The sequence below is a fragment of the Schistocerca piceifrons genome, chromosome 1 (assembly GCF_021461385.2).
Source record: "Schistocerca piceifrons isolate TAMUIC-IGC-003096 chromosome 1, iqSchPice1.1, whole genome shotgun sequence".
Classification (NCBI taxonomy): domain Eukaryota; kingdom Metazoa; phylum Arthropoda; class Insecta; order Orthoptera; family Acrididae; genus Schistocerca; species Schistocerca piceifrons.
Window position 1 is genome coordinate 918,730,672 of NC_060138.1, and position 16,334 is coordinate 918,747,005.

Genomic DNA, 16,334 nt, shown 5'->3' on the forward strand with positions numbered 1-16,334 from the left:
ATGGACAAAAAATCAACTGCTCTTCAGTCAACAAACCGCGAAGTAAAGTTTTCCTAAATAAGAATGTTATCCATAACGACTAACAGTTATTTTCGGCTATACGGAGAAGGCAACGAAATACTTTGTCTGACAATAAACATGAAGCATCTAGAAGATATAATCAGATGTGTACATAACATTATAAATCTACACATAATCGGAAACTATGTAAATGATTCGAGTTGCAATTTTATGTTACAGGTAGGAAGGTCACCATGGAAGATTAGTGTTACCAGGTCTTGTAGGGTCTGTAAAGGGCGTGAACAGCGTCAGGTATAGAGTGATCACTGGGAAGGATACAGAGACGCCATGTACTCGTATGAGTCAGCGTTATCAGCACCTGACCGAGTTTGAAAGGGGCCACATTGTGGGTTTTCATTTGGCCAGCTGCTCGAATCTTACACTGTCCAGACTTACAGGGCATTCGAACGTGACGGTGGCCCGATGTCGGACTACAAGGAAAGTGAGGGCAGGTATACTCGTCGTCAACACAAGGGACGATCGTTTTATTGTGCATCCATGAGATTGCAATCCTCTCACAGCTGCGTTTTCCACCTGAGAATAAATAATAATCTTCTTGCAACATTCTGTGTCACTCCGCACCGTTGACTGGAGACCAGCAGCAGTCGCACTATTGAATTACCATCCCATACATAAGCTGCCGTAAACACCACAAAGCAAACGGTTGCATGCACTGCTGATGAATGCGATGAATCGCAGTTCTGCGGTAGTCCTGATAATCATCTTCGGCGAGTATGGCGGCGACAGTGCGAGTCGTCTCGTTCTCCCAATGTTTTGGAGCAACACTGAAGTGTTACCCATGGAGTTATTGTGTGGGGAGGCATTGATTTCAGGTCAAGGGCGGTAGTGACTGAGGTAACTCAGATTTCTCAGTGGTTCATCACGGATATCGCTCGTCCTCATACGTTACCTCCCATATAACAGTATAGTAGTGCGATTTTCCAGCAGGAGACCATTCGTCCTCACATCGCACGAATCTCTTTAAATTGTCTGCGAGACCTTGAGGAACTCTCGGGGACAGATTCTCAGATCTCGAACGGCACGTCAGTCCTGGCGCCAGTATCCAGATTGTCAAGGGTTGTGGGCCAAGATGCCTGAGAGAGAATAAAACGGCTTTATGACATCCTTCCCAATCGAATCACTGCATGCGTCCATGTCAGAGGGGATGAACGTCATACTGGTAAGTGGGCTCATGCTGACCAGTTCTCTGCAAATTTGACTTGACTTTGTAATAACTGGAATAATAATATATACCCTTTCATTTCGGGATGTTTTATTTAGTTTCCTCTTCCTGTTCTACATCTACATCTACATTTATACTCCGCAAGCCACCCAACGGTGTGTGGCGGAGGGCACTTTTACGTGCCACTGTCATTACCTCCCTTTTCTGTTCCAGTCGCGTATGGTTCGCGGGAAGAACGACTGTCTGAAAGCCTCCGTGCGCGCTCGAATCTCTCTAATTTTACATTCGTGATCTCCTCGGGAGGTATAAGTAGGGGGAAGCAATATATTCGATACCTCGTCCAGAAACGCACCCTCTCGAAACCTGGCGAGCAAGCTACACCGCGATGCAGAGCGCCTCTCTTGCAGAGTCTGCCACTTGAGTTTGCTAAACATCTCCGTAACGCTATCACGGTCACCAAATAACCCTGTGACGAAACGTGCCGCTCTTCTTTGGATCTTCTCTATCTCCTCCGTCAACCCGATCTGGTACGGATCCCACACTGATGAGCTATACTCAAGTATAGGTCGAACGAGTGTTTTGTAAGCCATCTCCTTTGTTGATGGACTACATTTTCGAAGGACTCTCCCAGTGAATCTCAACCTGGTACCCGCCTTACCAACAATTAATTTTATACGATCATTCCACTTCAAATCGTTCCGCACGCATACTCCCAGATATTTTACAGAAGTAACTGCTACCAGTGTTTGTTCCGCTATCATACAATCATACAATAAAGGATCCTTCTTTCTATGTATTCGCAATACATTACATTTGTCTATGTTAAGGGTCAGTTTCCACTCGCTGCACCAAGTGCCTATCCGCTGCAGATCTTCCTGCATTTCGCTACAATTTTCTAATGCTGCAACTTCTCTGTATACTACAGCATCATCCGCGAAAAGACGCATGGAACTTCCGACACCATCTACTAGGTCATTCATATATATTGTTCTTAGCTCTTTTTTATCTAACAGTGCATATAAACATGAGGGAAATTTTAACAAAAAAGAATAAGCCACGTATGTTTGTGGAATATCGAGAGTATATCTGCAGAATCGAGAGGTAAGTTTTGTCTCTGACAGACGATAGTTCGATTATCAACTTTTACCTTTGACAAGGATTGCCTCTGCCAATCAGTTGTGCGTTTCTACCAATCTCTCTTTTTCACGGTATTCATCTCGCTTTCCGACATCCGGCACCGCCTAATGTGCGCTATCGAACAAATGAAAATAATATTCTCTGAGCAATGGAAGTTCAAATTAACTCTGACAGTATACACCGTACCGAAAATACGTTACAGGAATGTACCTTACACGTTGAAGATACGTATTATTCTTCCTTACTATCGAAACAATTGCTTCACTATTGAATTCGTTGCGTGAAACACTGAAGGGAGGAGCTGTGCTGCAGTCAGTCACTAACTGATTTAGGGCAGTGAAGCCAAGTTCATTGCAAAGGTCAGAAAAACAGCAAGGTCAGTGTAGTAATACTGTATACGGCGTTTGATTAAAGGCATCATAAACAGCGAACTGTCTGTGGCATGCCACTTTCGTGAGCATAGAAGCCAGAGGATTACAACATTTAAGTCGCCTGCAGTGGCAGCCTCTGCGAGCGAGAAGCGTACTCCAGTTATGTAGGTGCGTACTAGCAGAACTCGTCACCAGTTTAAACGATGTATAACGGCTATATCGATACACCTCCGTCCAGCAGGTGTTTGAAAAATTCATTTTCCCAATTTGCTCTGGTGACGATGATAACCATAGTATCACAGTAAATATAGTTCCGACAGTAACAGCACATCGCCGACTGGAATTTTTAATTCGGATATTTGTGTGTAAGTTTTCAGAACATTTATATCCATAGTGACTGTTAATCGACCGAAACTGTTTTAAAAACACGAAAAGGTTTTCCAGAGACGGCTACTAATCATAAAACCTTTTGACTTACTTGACCCTCTAACGGTAAGGTTGGGGTTGGATCCGACCCCAGCGAGTCTGTTTTGTTTATAACTCCCCACTCCCTTTTCTGAGTGCGCTGTGGTTCCATCTACCCTACCAGCCAGTCGTCCCGAGAACGCCGAGGAGCCCACGTCAGTCTGGGGAGTGACCTGCAGCTACCCTCTCTATCCGAAACCTACATTACCCGCGCTCGGGGTGGATCCGACCCCATCTTACTGTTTACGTCACACTTATTAGTTTCTTTTGTGGGGAGGATTCAACCCCATATTGATGCTTATATTACATCTAAGTTGTGTTTTCTCTTCTAGTATCTTACTAAAATGGCGCAACAACTCCTTAGAACTCCTGAGGAGATATACAACGAGTTTCTCCGACAGGAGGCTGAGTCAGAGGATGGCGACAATATCGATGCAGAAAACTGTTCAGAAACTGAGGATGATGTATTATCTGATGCTGATGACGAGGATGATGTATTTCATTGTGCGGCAGGAGCAGTCGAGTTTGATAATTCTCAGTCAGATGTAGATGATGAGAGAAACTTTGAGCTGGGTAAAGACTTAGAGACAATATGGACCAACAAACCCATCCATTCAAAATTTTCTAGGACACCAGCGTCAAATATTATTACTCATCTCCCTGGTCCACGTGGGGAAGAAAGGTGGGTCACTAGTGAATTGGAAATATTTTTATTGTTTATAGATTCGAAAATTATAGAAAACATTGTTTTGTACACAAATCTTGAAGTCGAGATATCTAGGCAAAAGTACAATACGGTCCAGTGGTTTCATTCACCAACAAAGAGCGCTGAAATAAAAGGGTTGATGGGCATTCTCTTCATGAGTGGTGTCCTAAAAAATTCTATGCTCAGTGTAGATGAGTTGTTCTCAGCAAACCTATGGACCTCCGGTGTTCCGTTGCACTATGTGCAAGAAAAGGTTTGCATTTCTTCTAGAAAACCTCCGCTTCGATGATAAAGCCACCAGAGAGGCCAGAAAAATCAACGACAAATTTGCGGCTTTCAGAGAAGTGTGGGACATGTTTGAATCTAACAGTGAAAAAAATTGTAGTCCATCTGAATATGTCACAGTAGATGAGACTCTACTGAGTTTTCTGGGTGCCTGTCCATTCAAAAAGTATATCCCATCGAAACCCGACAAATATGGGTTGAAAATAATGTCACTATGCGACGCAAGGACATTCTATTTTTTGCGTGGCATTCCATACACTGGCAAGGACAACAGAATAAAGAGGAGACCTGGAGATTTGCTTTCACCTTCCCAGTATGTTTTGCGCCTGGCGGAATCTATTAGGGGCTCTAATAGAAACATTACAGCGGAGAATTGGTTCTCCTCACTGGAGGTGACTGACGCCCTCCTCCAAAAGAAACTCACATTTGTAGGTACATTGAGGAGGAACAAACCGCAAATACCACCATCAATGCTGCTTTACGCTCCAGTAGGCTCTTCAACACTTATGTATCAGGATGACAAAACTTGGGTGTCATTTAGCCCAAAGAAAAATAAAAAAGTTTTACTGATATCGTCTATGCACTCCTCTGGCGAGATAAATGAAAAATCAAATAAGCCTGAAATTGTGGAGTTCTACAATCCAACTAAAGGAGGGGTCGATGTATTAGATATGCTTTGCCACAGCAGGACCACAAATAGAAAATCGAGAAAATGGCCCATGCGGTACTTTTATGCTATTTTAGACATCGCTGCTATAAATAGTTTTATCATTTACAAAAGCAATAGCAAAATGGACAGCTTTTCAAATGACGCGAGAATATCATTTCTCAAAAATCTTGCGCTCTCTTTGACAAAACCTCTTATGGAAAAGAGGTTGAATAATACACATCTTCCCCGTGAGCTCCGTTCGTCTACGTGTATTGGAAAACTTTTAGAAAAAGAACCAATCGATTTAGACAAGCCTACCAAGCACAGCCACTAAAGAAAAGAAGATGTGATTTTTGTGACAGATCAAAAGATTGGAAGGGGAATGCTTTTTGTAGTAAGTGTAATCGTTCTATATGTGGGGAGCATAAAGTTATTATATGCCCTGGCTGTAAAGAAGCTGAGATGTGATAAATTGTGCCAAATATGTATTTTCAGGGCTGTATGTGATCGTTTCCGGGATAACATTACACATTTATTATTTGTTCCTATTACATAATGTGTACAAAGACATTTATTATTGAGAACTTTATATTTCGAAACTGCTGACACTTTAATTATATTCTACAATTAATAAGAGATGTTTCTCATTTAGATCCTATCTTTAGAATTTCTAAAGCACTCAAGTTCCTAGTTGATGACTGAATCTATTGATTCTTACTATGTTTTCAATAATTTTATAGAGAATATTTCTATTAAGGTATTTTTTGTAATCAAGTTACTATTTTTTTCCAAAGTACTTTATATTCTTACTTATTGACTATAAAAATAAAAAAAACTTGTTGTTATGAGAAATATTATATGTGTTTAATTGATAATAAAACTTTTTACCATTATTCATTTATTATTTTACCCCGAAAAAGTGATATTTGGAGGGTGGGGTCTGATCCAACCCCACCTTACCGTTTATGTCAGGAAACTTCACCTTACCGTTAGAGGGTTAAGTTATTTAATGATGCAACTTACTTAGAGCCATAAATTTGATCTTCAGGCTATTATATCAATGCAAAGACATTCAACGAAAGTACACATAAATATTAAATTTATACTATAGTCTGCTGTGGTCATCTTAGTTCACATCAAATTTGGTATTCTAAGTTGCCTCCATTGCTATGGAGGTCTTACTAACCACTGGTCATAAATTTGCAAGACACACGTAAATCACCTAAGAATCAACTCCATCATGCATCATTCTCAGTGACAAAGTGTTGCCCTTTCTTCTGCACTTTCATGATGAGTATGACAACAGATGTGTTCATACGAACATATGTCCCCAGCCTGTCGAACATGTAGACAGCCATCGCAGTTCAACTGGCCCGGTAAATCGCCCCGCTAAATTAACCCCATAGGAAACGCCTCTGACTATTTGAAATAGCGGGTGAAGGGCAGTACTTTGGTAACTCTGCGACATCTGCGAGGGCGTGTTAAGAGTAATGCCTACGAATTTTTATGTGAAAATTCTCAAAGCTTCTTAAATAAAACAAAAATATTAACATTCTAAATCTTCATTTTTCTTGTCTACGTACACTCTACGACAAAATGAAAAGACGCACCACGAAAGAATTATGCGAATGGGATGGCAATCGGTATATGTGATGTACGTGTACAGATAAATTAGTACAGTTTCAGAAAATTTGCACGATTAACGCAAGAGAAAGAGCTACACAAATTGAGCAAGTCAGTAACGTGTTGATCCACTTCTGGCTATTACGCAAGCAGTTATTCGCCTTGACATTGATTGATAGAGACATTGAATGTCCTCCTTTCCAGTTGGAGCGCTAGATCATCCACACCGCGAGCTAGTTGGAGGGCCTGGCTATGATGCTCAAAACGTTCTCAATTGGGGAGAAAGCCGGTGACCTTGCTGCCAAAGAAGGGTTTGGCAAGCATAAAGACGTGCATTAGAAACTCTTGCCATGTGCGGGCGGGCATTATCTTGCTGAAATGTAAGCCCAGGATAGTTTTCTTTGAAGCGAAACAAAATGGGGCATAGAATACCATCTAAGTACCATGGGGGTCCTGGTGTGAGAAGAATTGGCGCATCAGACCATCACTCCTGGTTCTCGGGCAATATGGCGGGCGACAGTCAGGTCTGTATCTCGCCACTTTCAGGGGCGTCTCCAGACACGTCTTCGGCCTGGAACCTCAGTGACTGGAGTAGATTCGTCTTCAGTGCAGTGTCCCGCTCCGAACTGAGTTCCAACGACCAGCGAAAACGTATCTGGAGACTCCCTACGCAGCAGTGGGATAGCAACCTGACTATCGCCCACCATACGACCCGACAACCAGGTATGAAGATCTGGAGTGCCATCTCTTTTCATATCAGTACAGCTTTGGTTGTCATCCGCTGCACCCGTACAGAACAGCGCTACGTTGTTGTCCTTCATGGCTAGCGATTGTGGGATTACATTTTAGCAAGACAATGCCCGCCCGCAAGCGACGAGAGTTTCTTTCTCCTCATTTGAGAAATTTTGGAGCATTATGGAAAGGCCCTCAAACCAGCTCGGGGTCTCGATCCAACGCACCAGTTGGAGAGAATTTGGCACGATATCCCTCAGGAGAACATCCAACAACTTTCTCAACCCATTCCAAGCCGAATAGCTGCTTGCTTAAGGGCCCGAGATGGACCAACACGTTATTGGTTCAAATGGCTCTGAACACTATGGGACGTAACATCTGAGGTCGTCAGTCCCCTAGAACTTAGAACTACTCAACCGTAACTAACCTAAGGACATCACACACATCCACGCCCGAGGCATGATTCGAGCCTGCAACCGTAGCGGTCGCGATGTCCCGCAACACGTTAATAACTTGCTCAGTTTATGAAGCTCTTTGACTTGAATAAACCATGCATTTTTTCTGAAACATTAATTATTTGTTTGTCTGTACATGTACGAGGGTTGGAACTTAAATAGTGGCAACTACTTATTCACAACCGATACAAAAGAGTTACATGTTTGCACCTGTTACTGTCCTTCAAAGTAGTCACCAGCGTTGTGTAGAACCCGTTGCCAGCGATGTGGAATGCGTAGCATGACGTTAGTAGAGCCTATCCAGTTGATGGTGCGAATAGAGCGGTCTAAAGTTATGGTGATTCTCGTGTACGACTGTGATGGTGTTATCCTAACGCATTACGTTCCTCCACAGCAGACCGTCAATGCACAGTATTACTGCTCGTGTTTGGAGCATCACCTGCGACCAGCTTTGCGAAAGAAGCGGCGACATTTTCGGCGCAACCCACCCATCATTTTGCACTACAATGCGCGGGCGCATACAGCGCAAGCTATGACTGCTCTGTTCAGTCGATGGGACTGGGAAGTACTGTACCATCCACCATACTCCCCAGACTTAAGTCCTTGTGACTTTGATTTGATTCCGAAGATGAAGGAACCATTTTGTGGCATTCACTTCACAACTGTTCCAGAGTTTCGACAGGCAGTAGACCGCTCCATTCGCACCATCAACAGAACAGGCTCTGCTAACGGTATACTACGCCTTCCACATCGCTGTCAACGGGTCCTACACAACGCTGGTGACTACTTTTAAGGACAGTAACTGGTGAAAACTTTTAACTCTTTTGCATCAGTTGTTAATAATTAGTTGCAACTATTTAAGTTCCAGCTCTCGTACATTACATCTACCGACTTCCGTCTCATTCGGATTATTCCTTCGTGATGCGTCGTTTTGTTTGCCTTATATTGTACCCTCAGCCCTCTGCTGCTAGAGGGTTCCGAACTGTAGCGTGTGACGTTTTCTGCACGGTCCTACTGCACCACTTAGAAGTTAGTGGACTATGCCTGTTCGTGTAGACCAAACGATTTTTTTTTTAAATTCCTAAGGGACCAAACTGTTGAACCAACCGTTTTGCATCAACTTCAAGATTTGACCTGCTGCCCAGAGAAAGATAAACATTAGTGGCTTGGTCTTACCACATGTAGTTGGAAGTACTAACCAACCGAAAAACATATGACTAATAATAGCTATAGTTATTAGCCTGCAAATAACGTTAAATACTGATGTAATGTTTTTCAGTACACCGACCTCAGTCTCCAAGACAAATGTCTGTAGTTTTACCCGTTACGGCCTGCATAAAGTCTAGCGCTAGTGTTACACAGTACTAGCATATTCTTTCCTGGCTACTTCAAGCAACGACCAAATACAATATAAAATAATATAATGAATGATATAAATAGTATCATAGAAAAATACATTGCGCACGAAAGAAGCCGGCAGCGCGAAGCGTTCTGTGCAAAAAGAGCCGGTGACTGCATTTCTACTTCGTTATGTGCTCTCCGTCTCTGACCCGCTAGTCACACACCGACTGTTGCCTATCCTGGTAACTGACAACGATAGGGTAAACGGGACACTGGATCATTGTTTCTGCTTCTGTGTCTATCTAGTAGAATTTATATGCTCCGAAAATTATCTCTGTCGCTTCTTAACGTAACACTTGTCTTGCTTACTTTATCCCACCCATAATGAACACTATAGCGGCTACGTAACCTCACTATAACTACACTCACATGAAATTAGACGTTAAATGTTCCAAGCGCACCTCTAAGAGCTCGCGATAGGTGTCTCGGCAAATGACACTATTGGATGGAGCGTTACGTGGTACATCGCTCCTTGCCTCACCACACGCCTTCTCACGGATACAACCACTATAAAAGCCACCAACGCAGCCGCTGTTAAGTAATTATACATCCTTCAGAATGATATCAGATCACTGTTTCGCATTAGAACTTTGAACTTATTTGCGTCGTCGGCAGATTCGTACAGGATAGTGGAAGTCAATCGGGTCCCTAACAGCCACTAATGAGTTTCCAGGTTTCATAGTCGACGGCAGGATAGGGTCTTTTTAATATTTTCATTAGGTTTTCATAAAATTTTAACACAAAGTATTTGATAAGATCTATTATTATATGCTTCAAATTACGAGGAGAACACGACAGGTGTCATTACCCGATTTTGCAGAAACTTCACTCAGTGTACAAGGGTTCAAAATAAGCGAACCCGTGCCTCGTCTTGTCCATAGATACAGAGTGGGGCAAATAAAAGTGTCCCGGAGAACAGACTTCCAGGGAACAAGGAAACACAGCGGAGGAAAGGAAATACAGTACTAATCTGACTATACCAGATGTTGAAAGAGACCACCATTCATTTCTTGGCACTTTTGCGACCTGGTCAGCAAGTTGCTGAAGGCGGATGGAATTGTGCAGTCTCATCCGAAATGTTGTGCTGCAGTTTTTGAAGACTATGAGGATTCTAGCGATGCACTTTAGACTCGAGGATCCCCCCCCCCCCCCACACACACACACATACACAAAGTAATCTCACACCGATAGATCAGGTGGCCTGGGTGGCCAGCTAGGGCCGCGACAAGAGCTTGACCATTGCTGACAACTCTATCAGGCGTGAAAACTGGGTAAAGTGGCTCCAAGGTTCGGCCTGTTGTATGGGCAGTTGTTCCATCCTTTTGGAAGTAACTGTAGGTCTTTTCGTCTGTTAATGCTGCCACAAATTCGCGTCCAATCGCATCCACTCGTTCGGACCAGTTTTATGTGCCCCTCCTGCATTAAGCCATTTCTGAGAAAACGGTGTTCAAAGTTTTGGAGGTACTTTATGCGCGTTTTAGCGAGTAAATAGTTCAGCCGAAGCGGGAAAAAAAGAAAGAAAAAAGTGGTTGCACAGTGGCTCCCGTGTTCGGAAGATGAATGTCATTTTTATTTTTGTTTCTCTTTTATCTACCCATGGCTCTAGAAGATTTCTAAACGAATATTTTCAAATGTATATGGAAGTAACGTCGTCCTTTTTCGTCTACTAACTGTAACTCTGGTGAACGAATTTAAGAAAAAAGAAAAGAGACAAGAAATGAATGGGAAAAACATTTGAAACTGTTTTCGATGATCCATAATCAACAGCTTGCGCCGTTTTCGGAAAAGTGAACCGTTATGTGTGGTCTAACGCGAAATTATTGCCAACGCGTGAAATCTTCAGCAATGTTAATGATGTTTCTTTCCCGAGTGAGATTCCTACGAAGAAAAGTCGCTGTGCAAACCTGCCTTCGCGCGATGCTAGTGGTGTTGCGAATTTCTGTGTTTCGGATGTTTCTACGATCGGTATCATCCAAGGGAATGCGCCAAATCTTCCCGGAGAATAAACATATAAATAAAAGATAAAAATTAAGAATTGATGTAAGAATGAAATATAAGAATATAAGAATTTAAAAAGATTTTAACCTCTAAAAATACCATAGACATACATATATTACATAACAAATGTATGACACTTACTGTGAAACCAAGCTGTAATTTTCCGGCCACTGTTGCCGAGCGGTTCTAGGCGCTTCAGTCCGGAACCACGCTGCTGCTACGGTCGCAGGGCGAATCCTGGCTCGGACATGGATGTGTGTGTTGTCTTTAGGTTAGTTAGGTTTAAGTAGTTCTAAGTCTACCCCAAATGTTAAGTCCCATAGTGCTTAGAGCCATTTGAAACATGTTTTTGAACCAGCTGTAATTTTACATTTAATATAAAGTCCTGGTATTTCTACACTTGATAAGAAGCATTCGTGTGGCATCCTTCCAAGGACATGGGTAAATAAACGAAAAAAATAAAATAAATAAAAAAATAATCGGGTTTCGAACACAGAACACAAAAGTAATAAGCTGCGACGGTGACTCCTAGGCCATCAGTTTGGCTGAGCATATGGCGCTCCAAAGGGACATGAATTAAATCGAAATCTTTGACGATCGTTTTCTCACAAACGGTTGAGTATCTATGGATAAGCTGACACATGTGTTCGCTTATTTTCGCTCTTCTTCCAATGAGCGAAGTTTCTGGGAAATCGGGTTATGGCACTTGCCGTGTTCACCTCGTTAGTGTAACTCTGCTTTATAGATTATGAAGTAAAGTTACTTCCTTACTTTATAAATCACTGTTACTGTGGAACTGGTGGGCGGTTTGAAAATTTTATAACTAACAGAGACACAAAATTGGGCGGTAGGTAAAAAAGGTTGACTACCCCCGGTGTAGGAGGCTGAGCCAAAACACTGTTGGTCCCTCCTCTTGTCCACGTGAGTGATCTAGTAGCAGGAATAGCAGTGTCGGTCGCACTCACGTGAGCTCCTCGAGCGGCGCGGCGCGTCGCGGCACGTGCAGCGGCGGCCGGTCCATCTGCAGGCAGAGCCCCTCAACCCCCGGGGGCGGTGGCGGCGCCGGCGCGCTGTCCCCTGGAGATTCGCTGTCCGCCGTCGTAGACTGCCCCATTGCGCGAGCCTCGCCCGTCGACGTCGACGTATCGGTACTGACCGGCTCCCGCGCGTCTCCTCGGTCCTGCGGACGCCCTGCACCGCCGCCCTGCGGTCGGGGCATTGTCTGCAAACAACAGAAAATACTATCAACTATTCTAATTTTTTATTGGACCTGGTCTGTACTAGTGGTCCGAAATGTTGCGGGAATGAATCCCGGCTGGACCACGGATTTTTCAGTCTGTCTTCCACCTCTCCTTCACCTCACAACGATGTGAAGATTCACCAGGAACGACACGTGCTTCTGATTCCACATTAAACGAAAGTGCCTCTTTACCCGACAGCAATAGTGGGATAGGTTACTGACACGCAAGTCACCGAAGGGGCGTCCAATTGAAAGACACGCCAGACAGCTGAGCCACAGGAATTTATTATTATCACTGGAACAGAAGACCACACAATCCACAGAAAGTACACTACTGGCCATTAAAATTGCTACACCAAGAAGAAATGCAGATGATATACGGGTATTCATTGGACAAATAATTATACTAGAACTGACATGTGATTACATTTTCGCCAAATTTGGGTGCATAGATCGTGAGAAATTAGTACCCACAACAACCACCTCTGGCCGCAATAACGGCCTTCATACGCCTGGGCATTGAGTCAAACAGAGCTTGGATGGCGTGTACAGGTACAGCTGCCCATGCAGCTTCAACACGATACCACAGTTCATCAAGAGCAGTGACTGGCGTATTGTGACGAGCCAGTTGCTCGGACACCATTGACCAGAAGTTTTCAATTGGTGAGAGATCTGGAGAATGTGGTGGCCAGGGCAGCAGTCGAACATTTTCTGTATCTAGAAAGCCCCGTACAGGACCTGCAACATGCCGTCGTGCATTATCCTACTGAAATGTAGGGTTTCGCAGGGATCGATGAAGGGTAGAGCCACGGATAGTAATACATCTGAAATGTAACGTCCACTGTTAAAAGTCCCGTCAATGCGAACAAGAGGTGACCGAGACGTGTAACCAGTGGCACCCCATACCATCACGCAGGGTGATACGCCAGTATGGCGATGACGAATACACGCTTCCAATGTGCGTTCACCGCGATGTCGCCAAACACGGATGCGACCATCATGATGCTGTAAACAGAACCTGGATTCATCCGAAAAAAATGACGCTTTGCCATTCATGCCCCCAGGTTCGTCGTTGAGTACACCATCGCAGGGGTTCCTGTCTGTGATGCAGCGTCAAGGGTAACTGCAGCCATGGTCTCCGAGCTGATAGTCCATGCAGCTGCAAACGTCGTCGAACTGTTCGTGCAGATGGTTGTTGTCTTGCGAACGTCCCCATCTGTTGACGCCGGGATCGAGACGTGGCTGCACGATCCGTTACAGCCATGCGGATAAGATGCCTGTCATCTCAACTGCTAGTGATACGAGGCCGTTGGGATCTAGCACGGCGTTCCGTATTACCCTCCTGAGTCCACTGATTCCATATTCTGCTAACAGTCATTGGATCTCGACCAATGCTAGCAGCAATGTCGCGATACGATAAACCGCAATCGCGATAGGCTACAATCCGACCTTTATCAAAGTCGGAAACGTGATGTTATGCATTTCTCCTCCTTACACGAAGCTTCACAACAACGTTTCGCCAGGCAACACCGGTCAACTACTGTTTGTGTATGAGAAATCGTTTGGAAACTTGCCTCATGTCAGCACGTTGTACGTGTCGCCACCGGCGCCAACCTTGTGTGAATGCTCAGAAAAGCTAATCATTTGCGTATCACAGCATCTTCTTCCTGTCGGCTAAATTTCGCTTCTGTAGCACGTCATCTTCATGGTGTAGCAATTTTAATGGCCAGTAGTGTATGTTATGGTGCAGGACAAGTCAGAGCACGTGATATGACGATAGATGGCGGGAAACGATGCGCTCCACATTAATCCGCAAAGGGACCTACGCTCTTCGATTTGTTTCATATTTATTCATTTAATTTGAAGATCAGTGCCGTATATAAATTTCACAAAGCAGTACACCGCGCTTCTCAATAACAAAGCGGAAAAAATTATTCAGGTGCAAGTAGGGCTCTCACGCTGAGGATTCCATAGGAACTTAATTATGTGTATACACACTTCATCCATTCCGCGAATCAAGAACCTCTACGATATATGCCTGTTATCGACACCGATACTGGGAAAATATAGGTCCCAGGGATTCCCAGACTTTCGAGAATGTTTTAAATTTCAAGTCTGAAGTGGGATATCAAACGACAAAAGAAATATTTTTCGTGTGATATGATTACAAATTAACAATTTTCGGATTTTTTCCTTTGGTTGTAGTGTGAAGCCATGCTTCTTGGCAAATTTCATGATTCTCGGTCAAGGGGAAATACCCTGTAGGTTTTGATGACGAGGGTTGCGAGTGTCAAAATATGTGACACAAATGGCCGTACCTTTTGGTTGCATTGACTCAGCAGCTTACATTTATTACATCGTCAAGTGACCAGAAACTTTAGTAGGTGACAAAAATTTCAACTTGGTACATATATCCGGTCTAGAGAAATAGAGGGCTTAGCAGACGGACGGACAGACAGACAGTCAGATAACAAATGACAAAAAAGCTGTGTGAAATAATTACAAATCACAATTTTAGGATTTTGTCATTTAATTGTACCATGAAACCTTGTTTCCAGCCAAATTTTATGATTGTAAACTAGTGGAAAGTACCTTACGGGTTTTGATAAGTGAGTTTTCGAGTATCAAAATTTGTGACATAAATGACCGAATCTTTTCATTACACTGACTACAACCTTAAAATTTTTATGCCGCCAAGGGCCCACAGACATTAGTACGTGATATAAATTTGAATTTGATTCGCCAAAGCGTTCCAAAGAACATAGGAGTCATAACAGACGAGCACACAGACAGATGGATAAAAAATGACAAAAATATTTTTTCGTGTGCTATAATTGCAAATTAACAACTTCAGAATTTTTATCTTTGGTTGTAGTGTAAAAACCTTGCTTCCATAACAAATTACATGATTCTAGGTCAAGAGGAAATACCCTGCAGGTTTTGATATGTTATCTGCAAGTATCAAAACATGTGACATAAATGGCCGTATCTTTTGATTGCATTGAAATTACATGATTCTAGGTCAAGAGGAAATACCCTGCAGGTTTTGATATGTTATCTGCAAGTATCAAAATATGTTACATAAATGGCAGTATCTTTTGATTGCATTGACTTAGAAGCTGTCCTTTTTACATCGCCAGGTATCGTACATCTTCATATGTGACATAAATTTCAGCTTGATACGTCTACCCGTTCCTAAGAAAAAGGGCGTTGGAAAGTCGGACAGATAGGCAAAGAAGTGATCCTATAAGGGTTCTTTTTTTTAGCGATTGCGTTACGGAACCTACAAAAAATTACTTTGAAAATTTTCAAGTCAGACAATATACTGTCCGATTTATATCCCTAATAACTACGAGACTAATAAGGCGTAAACAATGGTTGATGCCACAACAGATAGATCATATCTGTGCGTATTAATTGTTTTACCTGTGACGTTTTCATACCAGTGCATTAGACACATATCTTACGTTATTTAGTCATGCTGTTGCCGATTATGAGAGGTCACTAGCTCTATGGTATTCTTATTAGAGTTGTGAGATGTGTAACTTGATTCCCAAATATTTAACAACGTTTTATTTACAGTTTCGTTGAGTAGCGAACAAACCACAGTGATTTTTCCATCTAATGCCACGGTGATGCCAGTCTGAGGTTCTCGGTAGTTTGATGACCTTTTTCTTCGTAAAATACAGTACATCCCCTGTAAACTGAGATGGAAGGGATACTTTTCAAAATTTATTAAACAGAGATTTGCACGTTTTTTTGCCTTTATGAACAATATTATTCTGACTGCTTTCTTTTCGAGTTTAAAGACGTCACTGACTCTCCATTTTGGCTGCAAAAAATAATTCCGTAATTTAAGATGACTGCATTCGTTACATTAAGCTGCAGTCTGTATAATTTAAGCCATGAGTGTAGTAGGGCTGTGCTTCTATTCGCAGCAGTTTAGACTAGTTCGTCTGTGTCACATATGAGAAACGTAGTGTTGTCAGCAAGGAGAAAGTTTCTCTTGTTGGATTAGCTTATGGGAAG

At 42.9% G+C, this 16,334-nt stretch overlaps 1 protein-coding gene across 1 annotated transcript in view; it reads right to left on the reverse strand.

Moving 5' to 3' along the window:
• LOC124776499 overlaps positions 1-16,334 on the reverse strand; it is a 185,515-nt gene that overhangs the window by 36,636 nt on the left and 132,545 nt on the right. Inside the window, exon 14 of the mRNA XM_047251520.1 lies at positions 12,031-12,287. Within this exon, the coding sequence (XP_047107476.1) occupies positions 12,031-12,287 (257 nt within the window). The remainder of the gene's footprint in view (positions 1-12,030; positions 12,288-16,334) is intronic.